The sequence below is a fragment of the Pollachius pollachius genome, assembly GCF_949987615.1.
Source record: "Pollachius pollachius genome assembly, chromosome: 3".
In the NCBI taxonomy this organism is placed as follows: Eukaryota; Metazoa; Chordata; class Actinopteri; order Gadiformes; family Gadidae; genus Pollachius; species Pollachius pollachius.
The window spans coordinates 25,924,470-25,942,907 of NC_136936.1; the positions used below are offsets into that span (position 1 = coordinate 25,924,470).

The 18,438-nt window shown below is 40.4% G+C and overlaps 1 protein-coding gene across 4 annotated transcripts in view; it reads right to left on the reverse strand.

Moving 5' to 3' along the window:
• The window catches only part of usp2a (ubiquitin specific peptidase 2a), a 58,816-nt gene that overhangs the window by 14,369 nt on the left and 26,009 nt on the right, over positions 1-18,438 (reverse strand). Inside the window, exon 1 of one of the 4 annotated variants that reach the window (XM_079731845.1) lies at positions 8,351-8,455. The exons of the other annotated variants lie outside the window; for them this stretch is intronic. Coding sequence (XP_079587971.1) covers positions 8,351-8,425 — 75 coding nt within the window. The 5' untranslated portion in view covers positions 8,426-8,455. Of the gene's footprint in view, positions 1-8,350; positions 8,456-18,438 lie in introns of those variants that run through there. 4 annotated transcript variants of the gene reach the window in all.

The window sequence follows — 18,438 nt, forward strand, 5'->3', positions numbered from 1 at the left end:
CTCTCTTCAACATTTGATTAGAAAAGCTTAATTTTCATGTTTATTTATTTCTTTTTTGGGTGTTTGTTTACGACTACAAAAAGAGCTATAACGCGACAAAACAAGTGAGGGCGCTGGTTGGTATGTCAGTCAGTCACACGGCAAGTAGACAAGAAAAAGACAAGTCTGTAATGTGAGTGTTGCATGTGAGGGAGAAGCAGATATCATGTTTTCCACATGACCTGAACTCCTCAAATCTACTCAGCAAAGCACAAAGGGATGTAGCAGCTTAGTGAAGGTGTCCAGTAGCTATATGATGGCTCAATAAAGGTATTCACAGGGTATCTGTAGACAACAGTTAGTATAATTCCATCCATTACTCCTCTGTTGTATCTTAGTAGCTAAGAATTAGATTAAAATTGTGTTTGGAAAAACAGCAACCTCCGCTTCCTGCTGAGGTCTCTGTTCGCTGTACATTATGCTCCTCACCGTAAAATATGCTGTTTTATGTAAACTATTCCAACACCATTTTATTTGAAATACATTTTGCTTTCTGGATAAATAATATGCCCTGCGCAGTTGTTTTGCCGTAGGAGTTTTTTGCTTTATTATCAAACAGTATTTGTTGCACTTCTTTTCCTTATTAGGTTGTAAAACAAACAAAGCAGCCTCTACTCCAACCTACATGCATGGTGCACCAACCAGGCCTCGAGCCAAACTGCATGGTGCACCAACCAGGCCTAAAGCCTTACTGCATGGTGCACCAACCAGGGCTAGAACCCAACTGCATAGTGCACCAACCGGGCCTCGAGCATAACTGCATGGTGCACCAACCAGGGCTAGAGCCTAATTGCATGGTGCACCAACCAGGCCTAAAGCCTTACTGCATAGTGCACCAACCAGGGCTAGAGCCTAATTGCATGGTGCACCAACCAGGCCTCGAGCCTAATTGCATGGTGGACCAACCGGGCCTCGAGCCTAACTGCATGGTGCACCAACCGGGCCTCGAGCCCAACTGCATAGTGCACCAACAAGGCCTAGAGCCTAACTGCTTGAATCCGTATACCCTGCAGAACATTTATTTTATAGTTTCTTTCTACCATAGAACCCAAATAACGTGAAGACATGGCAAATGAAAGCTTTCCTCAATGTCATTTTTTTCAAATGTACAAAACTTTCAGAAGCATCGATGTATGCAAACAGCAAAGACGGTTTTCAACTAGATTGATAATAGATCCATCCAGATGTTTCTGGTACATCTCCTTTTGCAGCTTTTTCAGCTGGTGCTGGGGCTACTTGGGACAGAATGTCAGGGAGGTCATCCCATCATCTGTTGTGCCCCAGATAAGCCAGGAGTTTCCTGGCCGGCTTGACAGTATGTAGGTTTCCGAACACAATGCAAGGCTGGGGCTGGAATGCGGAGGAATAGTGGAAAAAATGAATCGTAACGACTCATTCTACACATCGTCTTCCTTTGGAAGTCTTTGCAAAGGGCGACATACAGCTACCCGAACACCACCGGCAACCCCTCTCAATAGCTTTGTTTGAGGGCTAAGCAGCCGGGGAGTAGGACCACTGCACTTCCATTCTGACTGTCTGACATCAGATTGCCACAGAAATAATGCTGACTGCAAACAAGGTGTTTCAGGCAGTGAATGAGAGGAGTTTTTGCTGGGCACAAGTTACTCCACTTGGCTGAAACTTTGAGTTTTAGCTAAGCAGATGTTAAACATGGATAAAAACAATATATACACGCTATGGCAAAGGGAAAAACTGAAACATAATATGTCCCCTTTAAACACTAGATATTTGGATATTTATACAAGTCTTTCAATCGTTGTTAAATGCACCTAAGAAATAAATGAGGAAACACTGGGGACTTTGCAGTTATGGGAGACCAAGACACATTTCTTGAAATTCTTTATACATTTGATTCTTTAGAATGAAGTGGTTTAATTTGTGGCAGGCTTTTTTGTGTCACTTGTACTCATCACTAAATATAACTATATGCTTCTGATATGACAAGAACAGCAATAAATTAAACCAAACAATACCCTCCTAACAAATGCACCAGGTGCAGATCAAATATTATATTTGACTAGAAAAAAATTCCTGCAGAAAATGCGCCGAGTGCTGTAGTACAAAGTGAGGTTGAAAATATTTTTTAATAAAGCCACATAGATTAAGACATAAAGAAACGTTAAATGGCTTAAATCAAGTGAAGGGATTTGAACAAAAATTCAAAAGTTTAAATGGAGTAAACAATGTAAACATGCACACCATTTAAGAAAATGTAAATGGTTGGAAACAAATAAAGTGACTGAATTGAACTGAAGAATCTGAAAGGTCAAATGTATTGCCCTGCACTGCTGGTGTGTGTGTGTGTGTGTGTGTGTGTGTGTGTGTGTGTGTGTGTGTGTGTGTGTGTGTGTGTGTGTGTGTGCGTGTGTGTGTGTGTGTGTGTCTTTAAGAGAATAGCGAGCGGGTGCGTGATTAAAAGTAGCCCGATCGAGCGGGGAAAACGCCCAATCTGGCAACAATGCTGAACATCCTCACGCTCCAGCGTCAATATAAATCAATGAGACCAACTGAAAACGAAGCCGGTATGAAACTAACGCTGTGATTCTGAATTAAGTTTAAATAATATCAAAATTTTGTTTGAAAAGCGCAAAGCTTTCCTGAAAATAGAAGAACTGTAAAATGAATTGAACTGAAGAATCTGAAAGTAGTAGCTGAAGTAGTAGCAGTAGTAGCTGAAGTATAAGTAGTAGTAGCTGAAGTAGTAGTAGTAGTTGCTGAAATAGTAGTAGTAGCTGAAATAGTAGTAGTAGCTGAAGTAGTAGATAGTAGCTGAAGTAGTAGTGGTAGCTGAAGTAGTAGTAGTAGTAATTGTAGTAGTTGTATTGGTAGGAATAGTAGTAATGGTATAAGTAGCATTAGTAGGAGTATTAATGGTAGTAGTAGTATTGGTAGGAGTAGTAGTAGTAGTAGTAGTAGTAGTGGTGGTAGGAGTAGTAGGCAGTAGAAATGTTGAATAGCTTTAATCAAGTGAGAGATTCAAACAGAGTTCAAAATGCTAAGAGAATGGCGGAGCCATTGCGTGTGTGAATGGGCAGACGGCTTCAATGGGACCAATTGTAGAATATGACGCTTTGAAACTAAAACTGTGATTCTGAAGAAAGTTTCAATTATATCGAAATTCCGTTTGCATAGTATTGAAGAAACAAGTGTGTAGATTTGTTAAATGGTTTGAACAAAGATACAACGGTTGAAAATTGATTAAGTTACATCTTAAAACAGTTGAAGTACCAGAGGAAATGGGAGGACAGATCCGCCGTCCTCCCATTGACTCCCATGTTAAAAAAAAAGTGGAGGTGGAAAAAGCTGAATAGTTTAAAAAGTTGAAAGAGTGTAAAAACGCTGATATATTTCCACCATGTCGTTAAAGAGCTGAACGTATTAATAGTTGAATGTATTCTGTAGCTGAAAGTATGGCGGAGGAGTTGAAGACCAAAAAAATGGCGGAATAAGAATAATAAATATTTCAATATCTAGAGTGTGAATGCTACAGCATTCACACTAATAAAACGAATGAAGAACAATAGTTGAGCGCTGCATCCAGCACTCACCTAATCAGAGAACATTTACTGATGTCACATAGATACTCTATAGCGAATATAATAAAGCTGAGGGTAAAAGTAGAGAGAAAGATGTGAGAGAAAAAAAAACTTTTTCAATGGCCAATATTAGGCTAAAGTAAACCAAAGATTCTAGAGCGGAGCTTTGCTGTAAACGTGCCAAAAACTAGAAACGGGAGAGGGAGATTGACAAATTAGGGCGGAGAGAGTCGGGGGAGAAAGCGTGAACAAGGACGACTCTCCGTGCGCAGCAGGGGCTGATTGGAACGCACGGTCTGACGGAGAAGAAGGCACCAGACTTTATAAATGAACATTGACAGCGAGCGGTGTGAGGGAACGTGTTGGTGTCCGGACCGGCACAATTTATGGCTCATCCCTCAATGATCGACACTACGGGTGAAGTGCTCTTCTGCCTTAACAAACTGTTATTTTTATATTTTTAGGAACGGTGTGTTATCAAAGATAGGACTGAGATTAGGGCATGGTGTGGTATGCAGGGAAAGGTAGACTGCGGCAGTGGGGTTTTATTATTCTTCTCTAATAAACAGGATTATTTTAAACTGGAGCCCTTTGTGTGTGTGTGCATTATGTTTACTGCACGCTCGACCCATCATAGTAGGTTTTTACTACTCCTACAATAAATATCCATGAAAGCAGCAGCCTAGATGGCTCACCATCTAGTTTTCTTATTTTGATTTCATTTTGATTTGTTTGCTTGTTAATTTATTGCAATTTCTTAAAGCCACATAAAGCCTTCCGCTAGATAACTTCATAAATGAAGGGCAGTATTTCTATTAACTAATGTAATAAATTGTTTCTGTAATTTATTTCAGGGTAAGAGGAGGTCCATGAGACAGTTGACTGGGGATAACAACAGAGAGACAGACAACAAAGACAAAGACAACTGGATAACAACAGAGACACAGACAAGACAATAGTAAGAAGCAACAGAAACAGGTCAGGATAGCAATATAATGTATAAGCGACAAACAGTTAAGACAGATGGAAAATAACAAAAAGTTCTACACCCATAAATGTCTGTCTTTTTCTTCAAAATGATCCCCCCCCCCCCCCCCCCCAGAGTGGTTCATTCATATAGCTTTCATGACCCTGATTATCTAACTTATTTTTTGAAAACATGACAGAAATTGGCTTTTTAAAAGCAACTTGCCAAATTGTTATGACTGTGAACCATACATCCAAGCAGAAGTGGATTGAGAAGTGGATTGTCCTTTAACACCTACAATCAGTAGGTTTAGTAGGACGTGTGCGTGTGTGTGCACACACCTTGAACAGAGTGTCCCTCATTTGGAGTGGAGGAAGTTGGCAACCCTAGGACATGCTCACCTGCATCACCCCCTGTACCCATTTGGACACTTGTGACATCCGCTCAAAAATCTAACATTTTGACACCATGTATACTTTTATTTTGCATTTTGTTTTCTTACTAGCTGACTAACGTTAGCTAATTAGCCTCCACAGTTAAGCTATCTATCAAACTACCAAATTCAAACTCCTTTGACTTAAACTATAATCAAACTTGATTAAACACAATTCATTAACAGTTCACAATTTCATCCCGGTAAACATTGACATTAAACTATCTTCAACCACTGTTTCTGTCTGTACAGCTGACATTTCAACCACTGAAGGACAGGAGAGGCAAGACGTTTATATATTTGAAACTGTACAGTTTAAGCGATAGGCATAAATTGGCGGCTTTTGTACCTTCATGGACAGGCCAGTGAAGAGAGATTGGAAAAAATGCACAGGTCGGGTGTGAACCACTCTCGCTTAAGGGTGTCCTTCTTACATGGTTAGCACATCAGTGGGTTGAGCCACCAACCAACCCAACATACCTAGCATCAGACTCGAGACATCATTATACTATCAGAAATATATATTTTATTTTGACCGGACGTATAAATACTTTTAAAGATATTATATTTTAAAAATATTATTTTTATAATTATAGTCAATGGGAGGAATGGCGAAGTCGTCCGCCCATTCTCTGACATTTCAATTTTAAACCGTTAACCTTTGTTTGAACATTTAACAAATCATCACACTTTGATCTTCAAATATATCTAAACAGATTTTCATTATCATTTATATATTTTTCTGAATCAACAGCTTAATTCTATACCAGCTTAATATATTTTCAGTTGGTCCCATTGATTTCCGTTGAGGCTAGAGCGTGATGACGTCACCCGCTCTAGCCCAAGGCAGCTATCACAAAAGCTAACTATTTCAGACTTTGAGGAGCCTAACAACATACATTTTTTTTGCTTAAACTGTAACGGCTTTGCTGGCGCTAAAATGATTAATAAATTGAAAATCGAAAAAGAATATTGTTATATCTCTGGTGTTTGTGCGTGGGGACCCCCGTTTATATGGCTATAGGCTAGCTGCTTCTTACATATCCGGTGTACTTCTGGTAGAAGCTAAATGCCCAAGGTAAACAATCTCTTTCACGTCATGCTATCTACACAAACAATGTCATATGACAAGCCTTATCATTTTGGGAGCTTATCTCGATTAACTAGATGTGAAAGAATAACATCAGTAACAGTAACCCTGGTTACTACAAGTGATGACCGAACCACCCACCCACCCACACACACACACACACACACACACACACACACACACTTGACTGTAACACTGACTTGATTCAACAATTTCAACGAGTTCAACAGCTTAGCTATTCTATATTTTATCTCAAATTAATTCAAACTTCCTCACTTTAGCTATTTGTCTAACTCTTCACTTAATTTGTTTCCAACCATTTTACATTTTTTTGAAATGGTGTGCATGTTTAAATTGTTGACTCCATTTAGACTCTGTTAAAATCGTATCACTTAATTTAAGCCATTCAACATTTCTTTACGTCTTAAACTATGTGGCTTTACTAAAACATATTGTCAAACTCACTTCTGTTTTAGAGCACTCACCGCATTTTTTGCAGGAAATGCATTTTCTAGTTTAATTTGTGAAACTGATTTCTATCGTTATGGTGGTGGGTCATTTGACAATTGTACCGCCGCAGCCAACCTTGCCCCCCTTTTGGCAGGTGGTGGGTGTTCACTCAAGACCCTGGAACAGTATGTTCTGACCCCTCCTCTCTCTCGTTTTCATTGAGGTGCTTCCACTTATGCTACTGTCGAGTGTCGTCTCTCATGCAGAGGTGACACTCTTTCTCTCTCTCTCACACACACACACACACACACACACACACACAACATCTGATAGGAAATAAGAGAGGATCTTTTTCCCCCAGCAGGGCCCGCTCAACCACAGCTGAGTAAACCCATCTGAGGGCCAGATAAACAACCACCACCACATTATGCAATGCAAAATAAGCTAATTTAATGAAAGTCCACATGGCTTTACAGTAAGACAAAGGGAAGAATAATATAATGGAGTAAATGGAGAAACATTAGCTTAGCATGAAGGTGATTGCTTTACATGATGAGACTACATCAATAGTTCCATGAAATGGTCAGTTGGCAAAAATGAGCAAGAGGATTTTTGTAATAAGAGCGCTCGCTCAACATGGGAAAATAAATTGAAAATGACTTGGGTGTCAAAGTTTTAACCACTGTCGAGGTCACTCAATATCATTTAAAAATGTTAAAATAAGTCCAACAACGTTTTGTTATTTGGCCAATTATCTACTACACTACAATACTACAATGATAGGAGACAGGGTTACACAGTGAAAGTTGAAAACCATTAACCCAACTTTGGGGTTCCTTGATTATACATATAGACAAGAACATATAGACCAGGTGACCAGCTGATTATACCCACAACATATACACCAGAACATATCGACCAGGAGAACGGCTGATTATACCCAGCAGGAACTGGCAATGTTGACCAATCAAAACACAACCTGAAACCACACAAAAACACAAACAGAGGACAACGGAAAGTGGAGTGATAGCATGAAGCCTGGTGCCTGCGGCTGGTGAGCATGACCAAATGTATTTTCATGTGATTTATTTTTACACAACAGTTTGGTCCGCACATGGCTTCCTTGTTCCCTTTAACGCCTTGGGAGATCTGCACCCACACACGCACCCACCCACCCACCCACACACCCACACATACAGTATATAACACATACTGTAGATCTGAGCACTGTCAGCTCTCACAAATCCATGCAACAAGCCGTCACCAAGTGTTCTTATAGTAGTTATAGTAGCAATTGTGTACACATGCTCCCAAAACATTTTACACAGCCAGATACCTGACCAGTCAGCCTGATAGTGGAGGGGGGGGGGACCTTCATCGTACTTGATCTATCCACCCATAATGTGGCTACACAGACCTACATTTATATCAATAGATCATGTTGAAATTGCCTTTGTCAACATAGCATAGATAATGCAGATCATATAATAGGGAGCTATTTTTAGATCTTTAAAGACAAACATGGTTGTTTCACAGGGGGATGCATTTAATACTATTGGCAGCTGACTGGTTGACTGCATGTGAGAGATTAAAGGTGGTTATGTAACCAGTGACCTGCTAGTGTAGGCCCTGTTAAAGCTCCTAGTGCAGAGACTTCTACTACTGATAGGAAACCCTTCACCGTTTAAGGACAATAGATCCAACCAATAGATCCAAGCAATATCATCTTTGTTCTTTCAAGTGCAACATACAACGATCGCCGAAAATAATAGATAGATAGATAATGTGTTTGGCTAAACGACGACCCTCGTTACCTTCGCCTGGTTAATGAGAAGTCCCACGAAAGTGGAGACGAGCACCGAGCCGGACATGCTGGCCTTCCTCCGCATCTCCTGCTTGAGGAACGGGAAGGCGGCGGCAGGCGGCTCCTCCGGTACCGTCACCGTGTACGACTGTCGCAGGCTCTCCGGTACCGTCACCGTGTACGACTGTCGCAGGCTAGGCATGATCACAACAAGGAATCCGATCTCGGTCGCGGATCAGCCTTCACCAAATATGCGAAGAATTGGCGAGGAATATTCGATCCCTATTTAAAAAAAAGAAGCCCAGAGGGATTATCTTCAATCATGAGATGCGATCTAAGAGTCCAGGGTCCTCTCTCTCCTATCGGTCAGCTGGCATTCATTCATTCATTTAAGGAATGAATGTAAAGACGACCTGTGGCGCTCCATGAAACGAGGCCAGCGAAACACCGCTGATTATATCGACACTATGATCTGCCGTATAAGACCAGTGAGCGTCGTTCGGTTCCACGCATATTCACTGTCTATTACCGCTTAATGATACGTCAGAACATACGGCAATAAATGAAAATTGTCCACCCACTCTCCGTTCGCCACCGCTGAGACCCGCCCCTTTCATTTCAACAGGCCTACACGTCACACACCGCCGCCTGGAGGCACCACTACGTCACACAGTTTTAAGTGTCTTGTGTGAGCAAGACACTTGTGAGCATCTTTTTCCTGTGTATTGGGATGTCGTATTCTTTTTTCTTGGTTTACCTAGAATTTGCAGTTCAGTAATCTATTTGAAGATTCTCCCTTGCTGATGTTGCTAGAATATGTGCTATACATACATTCACTTATCACATAATTACTTTCTACTAACAATTTGTTAAAAGCATCTGCTCAACTTCATAACCAAATAGGATATGGTTTATATTTGCAAATGGCTTCTTCTATGTGTGATGGGTAACCAAGGTTTACTCTGCAGTGTTACTCCAGTACCAAGGAAAAAACAACAGCTAAATTATTATTCCCAGTTTCTAATACGATTTGTTTCTGTTATTTGTAGCCATGCAGACACAGGTGTCTCCTGTCAGTGCAGACTTCGGAACAACCTCATTTGCCAGACTCACTGCTGACTTCAACACCAATAAAGGGCCCAGGCTGGCGACCTAGCAAGAGACCACGGCTTGAGTTGGAGGAAGAGGAGGAGAGTGACTCCTCAAATGAATCACATAAAGAGCCGCTGGACTCAACATACAACCCTGGAGACTCTGTTCTTACAGAGGAATCTGACGTCTCGTAAGTTTTTAGTATTGGCTGCATCATACTAAAAGCAGCATTGGCTACACTGTAAACCCAAACAGTACTACTAGCATATAAAGACTGAGGTCACTACAGTTAAAATATGTTGCTGAGTTAACGGAAGCACTCACAGTCACAGTCACATACAGCCACACACACACACACACACACACAAAAATGCACAACCATACACAAATTGAGTTTAACAAGATGTTAGTTATATTTGTAGCTAGAGCAGAGGTGTTTAATTGTGCTGTTTCAATGTAGGTTTTTTATTCAAACTAAATACTTTACCAGGTAATTTCACTGGTTAACACACTTACAGCTATTGGGTAGGTGCTGAAACTAGTGTGTGACTTGAGTCACTTAGCGCATCATGGCACATGATTAGACACCTCTGAGCTAGAACAGGGTTTTAAAAAAATACTGCTGTTGATGGTCTGACATGTTTGTATAAAACAATTTTAAGACTGAATAAAAGAAAAAAGAAAATGTACAGCTGAAGTTATTTTATTTATTTTTTGTAGTTTTAACTTGTAAATTTCATTAGCTTGTGGGTTATACACAAGTATATTTTGAGTTTCGATTTCTATTTAATAAAGTACCATTGAATCAAAATAATTAAGTATAGAGAAACTAAAAATGTGCATATGTTAAACAATATTTTTAAGCACGTGCACAAACAAATGTTTAAGTTTGATGAGATTGAAATTTTTAAAAAAAATCACTCAAAAAATTAAGTTACTTATCTCAAAAGTTATTACGCAATCAGTTTCTACAAAAGTTTTGAGTACTATGACCTTATTGGGGTTTACAGTGTAGGGATTGGTAGTATGGCTACCAGTTTTACAGTATTTCTAATATTATTCTGCCTTATGTTTTCTGCCTTATCTTAGGTATGAGACACAGCCCACATAGAATGAGGCTAAGTATATTGTCTTTGAAAGCTGCCTCAAACAGCTGTTAGAAAACTGTCCCATGTGTAAGGGAGGCTTTGATCTTCAACAGCGAAGGATCGGTACCTATGTGGCTTTCACTCAGCAATGTCTACACTGCAGCTACTTCAGACATTGGGAGAGTCAGCCCATGGTTGGAAATACCCCCGTCGGCAACCTGCAACTTTCGGCTGCTACCTACTTCACAGGGTCCTCCTTCATCCAATTACAAAAGGTAAACATTTTACAATTATACAAATATGTGAAACTCACTACTGGTGGACTTCTTAAACATCGCTTATGGGCCTTTCATGTAAAGGTGTGTGAGGCCATGCAACTCCAGATATTTCAGTATGACACCTTCAGGAGGCATGCAAGGAATTACATGGAACCGGCTATTGTTCACAAGTTGAAGATGGATCAGCAGCATCATTTCCAGCAACAATTGCGCCTTGGTGGGTCAGTTGCAGTGGGAGGAGATATGGGGGCAGATTCTCCAGGTTTGTAGAAATGGGAAAGTCTGACAATTGAATTATTAGTCTGCATTCTGAAACATATTTTGTCCCTTGGACGTGTGCTGTATAGCATTCTGTAATATATATATATTTTTTTTAGGGCACTCAGCTAAATTTGGCAGCTACTCATTAATGAATCTGGTGAGCAACACCATTATGGACATTTAACTTGTTCAGGTGTGTTTCTCTGACATAAATATATTTGTATTATTATTTGAATATTACATGTGTGTGTGATTTGTCTCGTTTTTTTGTTTGTGATGCCCACTCACTACCAGAGCAATGAAGTAGGCGGCAGTTACCACATGGAGAAGGAGGGACTCAAAAGATGCCTAGATCATCTGGAGGCAAACGGATTTAAGGTGGATTACATTGTTACGGACTGCCATCCACAGATCCAGAAATATGTGAGTGAATGGAACATAACACAGTTCTATGACGTCTGGCACTTCGAGAAAGGTAAAGTGTTTCACTAATTCATAGCGTTCACTTTCAGTTAGTTACTTACAAATCTTCTAGGAACATGTTTGTGTTGTGTGTTGTAAAAAGGTTTGTCTAAGAAACTGGAGAAAGCATAGCACAAAGAAGACATTCTTAAGAAATGGCTGCAGAGCATCAAGAACCATGTGTACTGGTGCGCTACGTTGTCAACCACTGGACACGAAAAAGTGGCAAAGTGGACATCGCTGCTGAATCACTTGCAAAATGTTCATGATCATAAAGACCCCCTTTTCCCCAAATGTCTGCATCCTGAACGAGCCTCGAGGGACCCCAACAAATGGCTACAACCTGGTATGTGCCAAATTAACATTACTCAGAAAATCCACAGTCCTACATGATGCCACTGATATTTCACCATGTGTTCTTTTTTCAGTCAAGAGTCAGTTGCACTTCACAAAGCTGAGAAACTACTGCTTAACAAACGAGTCCTGAAGGACGTAGCAAAACTCAGCCATCATCACCAGACGTCATTGCTGGAGTCATTCCACAGTATGATACTGCGTTTTGCTCCAAAGAATGTGGTTTTTCCCTTCATGGAAATGTTGTGCAGGTAATAATTTACACCATCTCGTAATTGTGAAAGCCATTGATTGGAATGATTGTCAGGCACACTCTGTGTTGTTTAATGGCTGTGCTTCTTTTTTTTTTTACTATAGGTTGTATCTAGCATCAATGCACCCAAATGAAAATGCATCACGGGAGCAAGCTATGACTTCTGCAGGGCAGGCTGTTTATAAAGTTGTCTATCCGAAGCCGAAGATGGGGGAAGGTGTTGTGAAGCCCGTGAAAACAGATCCAACATTCAGTAAGTTTGTAAAAGATAATCTTTAAACACACACACACACACACACATCAGTTTACAGATTGTTATGGCTACATTCATTAGTATGTTAATGCTATATCTTCCAGACTATGTACATCATCTCATGAGGCTGCCCATGGAGGTTTTTGAGGACCCAACATCATTTGAAGAGGAAATTAAGACTATCCCCATCCCTCCAGACCTTTCAGCAGAATATACACACACTCCAAAGGCTGAGCTGGTTGCCTAGCTCAATCCCGCTTCAATCAAGAGGTGGTCTGAAGCCTACGTAGTCACCAGATGGGAACTGCTGCCGTATCCGCTGCACCACACATGACGGGATGATGACCCGACAACTATGTCCTAAATATCCCCAACACCAGCTTACAAAGCTGCGATAAGCAAGATGCCTGAAAAGCCTGAAAAGGGACAAGGTGCAATTTCCTGTTAAACTGTTTTCAACAAAACCTCTTATAGGCTGGGCCTATACTGGTCCTTACTGTGCACCCCCCACCTCCCAACGAAACCAACTATGTTTGAATGGTCTGACCATGCTGAACATAAAAAAATAGTTGGCTTCGTTGGGAGGTGGGGGTGCACGGTAACGCCCCGTAGCTCGCTGCCTCATAGTTTTATTCTGTTTTTCTTTTAATGGTAAATTGATTCAAATCACATAATATTAATAGTATAATATTGCTTTGATTTTGTTTAGTAGGAGCTTACAGCCAAAATTACTTACTCTTCATCTGTTGTGTGCCTCACAGGTCCATAATCATACTTGTAAATATTGTAGATATTTTGTAGACTGTATGTATTTAGACACACAGGCTCTAGGCCTGGATGTTGTGTCATGCAGGTTATTGATTCTGGCACTTGGCTCATTCGTCTTAGTACCTAATTAATACAATAAGACAAAATAACTACTGTGTAAAGTGACCTTGACATCACAGAGTACAACATGACTGCATAGGACAATACAGATTCAGGAAGCAACATCTGTTTTCCAGTCATACTTTTATTGAACATTCTTTTAAATCACTGATTAGTTCTACATAACAATGATTGTTATACAGTAAATAGATGGCTGAGACAACAGTGAACAGGTGAGATTTCTCGTAACTGGTATTGCTGAAGCAACATCTATTCGATTAGGATTGTTATTTACAAAAAATGGTATCACTAATGACTTCACATAACAAACATGGTACAGTTGGCTGATACTAGAGCCAACGGGTGAGAATGGTGAGATTACTCGTTTTCCATTACAAGTGGACTGGTATTACTGTTGCTATATGGTAGAGATGATCTAAACATGCAACATAGTTTACTAGAAGTTAATTATAAGGTTTTGTGGTGATAGTGGTAGGCTACTCATCTTCTGAGGATGTTATATATATATACATATATATACATATATATATATACATCCTCCGAAGATGATAGATATATGATATGACATCGTTCTCAACAAACGGTGTAGCTTAGCCTAAAGCTCATCAGTTATACCTTTGAGATTTCTCTACAGCAGATGTTCTCCACTTCGTTGGGCATAGTGGCACAATTCCCACAGGTGCACCTGAGTAGTAGAGATTATAACAGTGAGTTATAAGTTATAACAGTGTATTTTGACGGACAAAATAGTCAACAATATGCCATGTCGGGACATAAAAAGCTTGTCACGGACGCTTGAATAGTACGAGTAGTCTACTTGCCGCGAGCTAACTCAGAAAAGCTACGCTAAATGCATGATAAATCGTGTGTGTGTATAATAGCATAAACAAAAACTTACCACTGTGAAATGTCCTGGTCCATTCTACAACTAAAATCGCGCTCTTCATTAGCGTCATCAGCTCCATTATCACTTCGGGGTCCGACTCAGGCTCAAATTGGTAAGTTAGCACTGAAGCCATAGTAGACAGAGTGCCTGAAGAGACGTCAGCAACCTGGCAGCACCAAGATTCTAAATGCCTCAAAATTCTAAGCAACAGGGTGTTTCACATAGGGGTTGTAATACTCATAAAAGTAGGAGAAAAAATAATGTGCTAGACAACCCTTTATTGTTGTAAATCAATTCTATGAGGTCAAACAAATTAAATAATAAACAGTGAAAAAGGGCATAATAGGGCCCCTTTAAGTAATTTAATATTTAAATTGAAGTCATGTCACCGGACGAGACGTTGGAATGCTTTGTTCTTCATATAACATATATCGACAAGCAAGATTATTGAAGAGATATTGATGTGACCTTCAAGGCTTGCTTGTTCTTTTGTTAGTTACTTGTAATACTCTAATAAGTAATAAGGTATGTGGTACTAAATGGATACTTGACTAATTTAATTCCATTGCCATTTCAAAAATGTATATACAGCGCCTTGCAAAAGTATTCACCCCCCTTGGCTTTTTACCTATTTTGTTACATGACAGCCTTTAGTTCAATATTTTTTTAATCTGAATTTTATGTGATGGATCAGAAAACCATAGTCTAAGTTGGTGAAGTGAAATGAGAGAAATATATACATAAAACTATTTTTTAGAAATAAAAAACTGAAATTTGCCATGTGCATATGTATTCACCCCCTTTGTTATGACGCCCATAAAAAGCTCTGATGCAACCAATTACCTTCAGAAGTCACATAATTAGTGAAATGGTGTCTACCTGTGTGCAATCTAAGTGTCACATGATCTGTCAGTACATATACACACTTTTTTGAAAGGCCCCAGAGGCTGCAACACCTAAACAAGAGGCACCACTAACCAAACACTGCCATGAAGACCAAGGAACTCTCCAAACAAGTCAGGGACAATGTTGTTGAGAAGTACATGTCAGGGCTAGGTTATAAAAAAATATCCAAATCTTTGATGATCCCCAGGAGCACCATCAAATCTATCATAACCAAATGGAAAGAACATGGCACAACAGCAAACCTGCCAAGAGACGGCCGCCCACCAAAACTCACGGACAGGGCAAGGAGGGCATTAATAAGAGAGGCAGCACAGAGACCTAAGGTAACCCTGGAGGAGCTGCAGAGTTCCACAGCAGATACTGGAGTATCTGTACATAGGACGACAATAAGCCGTACGCTCCATAGAGTTGGGCTCTATGGCAGAGTGGCCAGAAGAAAGCCATTACTTTCAGCAAAAAACAAAATGGCACGTTTTGAGTTTGCGAAAAGGCATGTGGGAGACTCCCAAAATGTATGGAGGAAGGTGCTCTGGTCTGATGAGACTAAAATTGAACTTTTTGGCCATCAAAGAAAACGCTATGTCTGGCGCAAACCCATCACATCGCATCACCCAAAGAACAGCATCCCCACAGTGAAACATGGTGGTGGCAGCATCATGCTGTGGGGATGTTTTTCAGCAGCCGGGACTGGGAAACTGGTCAGAGTTGAGGGAAAGATGGATGGTGCTAAATACAGGGATGTTCTTGAGCAAAACCTGTACCACTCTGTGCATGATTTGAGGCTAGGACGGAGGTTCACCTTCCAGCAGGACAATGACCCCAAACACACTGCAAAAGCAACACTTGAGTGGTTTAAGGGGAAACATGTAAATGTGTTGGAATGGCCTAGTCAAAGCCCAGACCTCAATCCAATAGAAAATCTGTGGTCAGACTTAAAGATTGCTGTTCACAAGCGCAAACCATCCAACTTGAAGGAGCTGGAGCAGTTTTGCAAGGAGGAATGGGCAAAAATCCCAGTGGTAAGATGTGGCAAGCTCATAGAGACTTATCCAAAGCGATTTGGAGCTGTGATCGCCGCAAAAGGTGGCTCTACAAAGTATTGACTTTAGGGGGGTGAATAGTTATGCACATTGACTTTTTCTGTCATTTTGTCCTATTTGTTGTTTGCTTCACAATAATAAAAAAAAAAACATCTTCAAAGTTGTAGGCATGTTCTGTAAATTAAATTATGCAAATCCTCAAACAATCCATGTTAATTCCAGGTTGTGAGGCAACAAAACACGAAAAATGCCAAGGGGGGTGAATACTTTTGCAAGGCACTGTATGGGTGACTAAGGACTTCATTAACGATGGAGTCCACTTAAAACAGACAAAGATAGCATATGACAACATTAGGAAGGAACAGAAATAATGTTTTTATTGTCTGGGTGAAAGACAGAAGTATTGTTAGCTCTAGGTCGCATATCACATTTATGTCTAAAATGTGGCTCAACTACCTTGTAATTTCAGTGATGTAATGATTCATGTGTGGTTATTTCTGTAGCTGGTGAATTTTTAACCTTGAATGACCCTAGCAATGAGGTACACCGGAAAACAATTCCAACACATTTCTTGCAACATAAGGGGTGATAAACAAGTGTGGTAAGCGAGGTAGGGGAAAATAACAACTGCCGCCAACAAGTCTCATCGTCATCAATATGATGATGAATGGGATGATGATTAATCATTATTATCACTGACGTCTGCGTGATCCACTTTGCACTGACTGGTGAAAAGTGACAGATGTAAATGACAGATGGGGCCCTAGGGTCCGATCACAGTGGACATGGAAGGTTCAGATGCCCCAGGAGCAAGGCAGGGTGATTAGAAGCCGGGGTGACAGAGACCTCTGGGTTCATTATTACTGCAGCCTCCATAGATGTTGTTTACTAGTTTAAAGGGTAAAGACAAATTAATATAAGGATACTTTTGTGCTTTTGTGAAAAGCTAACGCACAGTGTAAGAGGGTGATCAACAACAAGACTTAGAAGTAAGTCTTTCATCATTCATACTAATGATATTGTGAACCAAGAATAAAACAAAGCCTGGTTTAATAAATATTCTGCCAGACACGATAGTCAGGAGGGAATGCATAAAAATGGTGCACTTCTGGAAAGGTTTTTGATTTTTGGCAGGGTGTAAGGTATGGGCCTAAGGTTTTAAAAAATCTGTGGATGCAAGTTGGGGCCAAAATGGCCCCCGCTGAAAAGAGAAAAGGTTATATCTCAGCTTCCTTTAGTCTTAAATTGTTGTATAACGTATTTTTTCTGCTTTGTTTGATAAAAGGAATCCAATTCTGTTATAGTCTTACTATTTTAAGTCCATTTCTATGTTAAATGTATGATCATAGTCCTATTTAGCTCAAATAAACTGTCAATATCTTTGAAAAAGTCACATTTAAATATTAGGGCACTAGAGCCATATTTTTTAACTCCAAGGTATGCTTTTCTTTTTTGATTGGACAGGTCGCTAGCACTATTGTGTCAGAAAGCACACGTGGTGACCAAAAGGACCATTGTTGAGGATTTAGATCACAATTTCAGAACTAAGCCACAGTGAAGCTATATTTGGCTTTTCAACATGTGAAGGATCAATATCAAATTTTAGTGAAATAACACAATGAACAATACATGCTTAAACATTATATATTTATTTAAAGGTTTCTGTTGTGGCTGAGGCCCTCCCCTTTGCCCTGTCTTCCTTGGGCCCTCTTCCTTCCTCTAGACCGTCGCCTCACTCTTCATCATTATTCGTACAGCCTCCCTCACACTTGCACAATGTAGTACAGCGAAGTCCAGCTCGGTGCACTTACAGTTGCCCTTACAGGCAACCACACAGCCACAGTTGAGAAAAAGTGAACATCCCTTGCTGACATCTTCCAGGTCTGTCCAATATGGCACCCAGGCCTTGATTCTGTCATTCCATTCCCAACCCCACTCACTGGGGTTGGGAATCCCTGGCGTTTTGGACAGGGATTGCTTCCAGACAAAAGCTGCAGTGTGCAGGGCACACTTCCCATGCTGGAATAAAGCATGCTTGGTCGGGGGGATTGAATCCAGGGACTTAAGGCCATGAGTAAAAAGAAGCTTCCGGGCTTCATTGACTGACTTGACACTGCAGTTCTTACTATATATGAGTACAGTCCAGCTTTCGAGGACTCGCATGTGCACTGATTCCAGTGTGAGGCTGGTTGGATCTTGGGTGATCGCAATGAGGGTCTTTGTGCCTTCTGGGTAAGCTGCCCATGCATTCCATGCAGTTTTCTTGCCAATTCCATACATTGCTGATACCACGTCACATCCTGTGAACGCATGGAAGAGGGGCAGTGCTTGGCATTT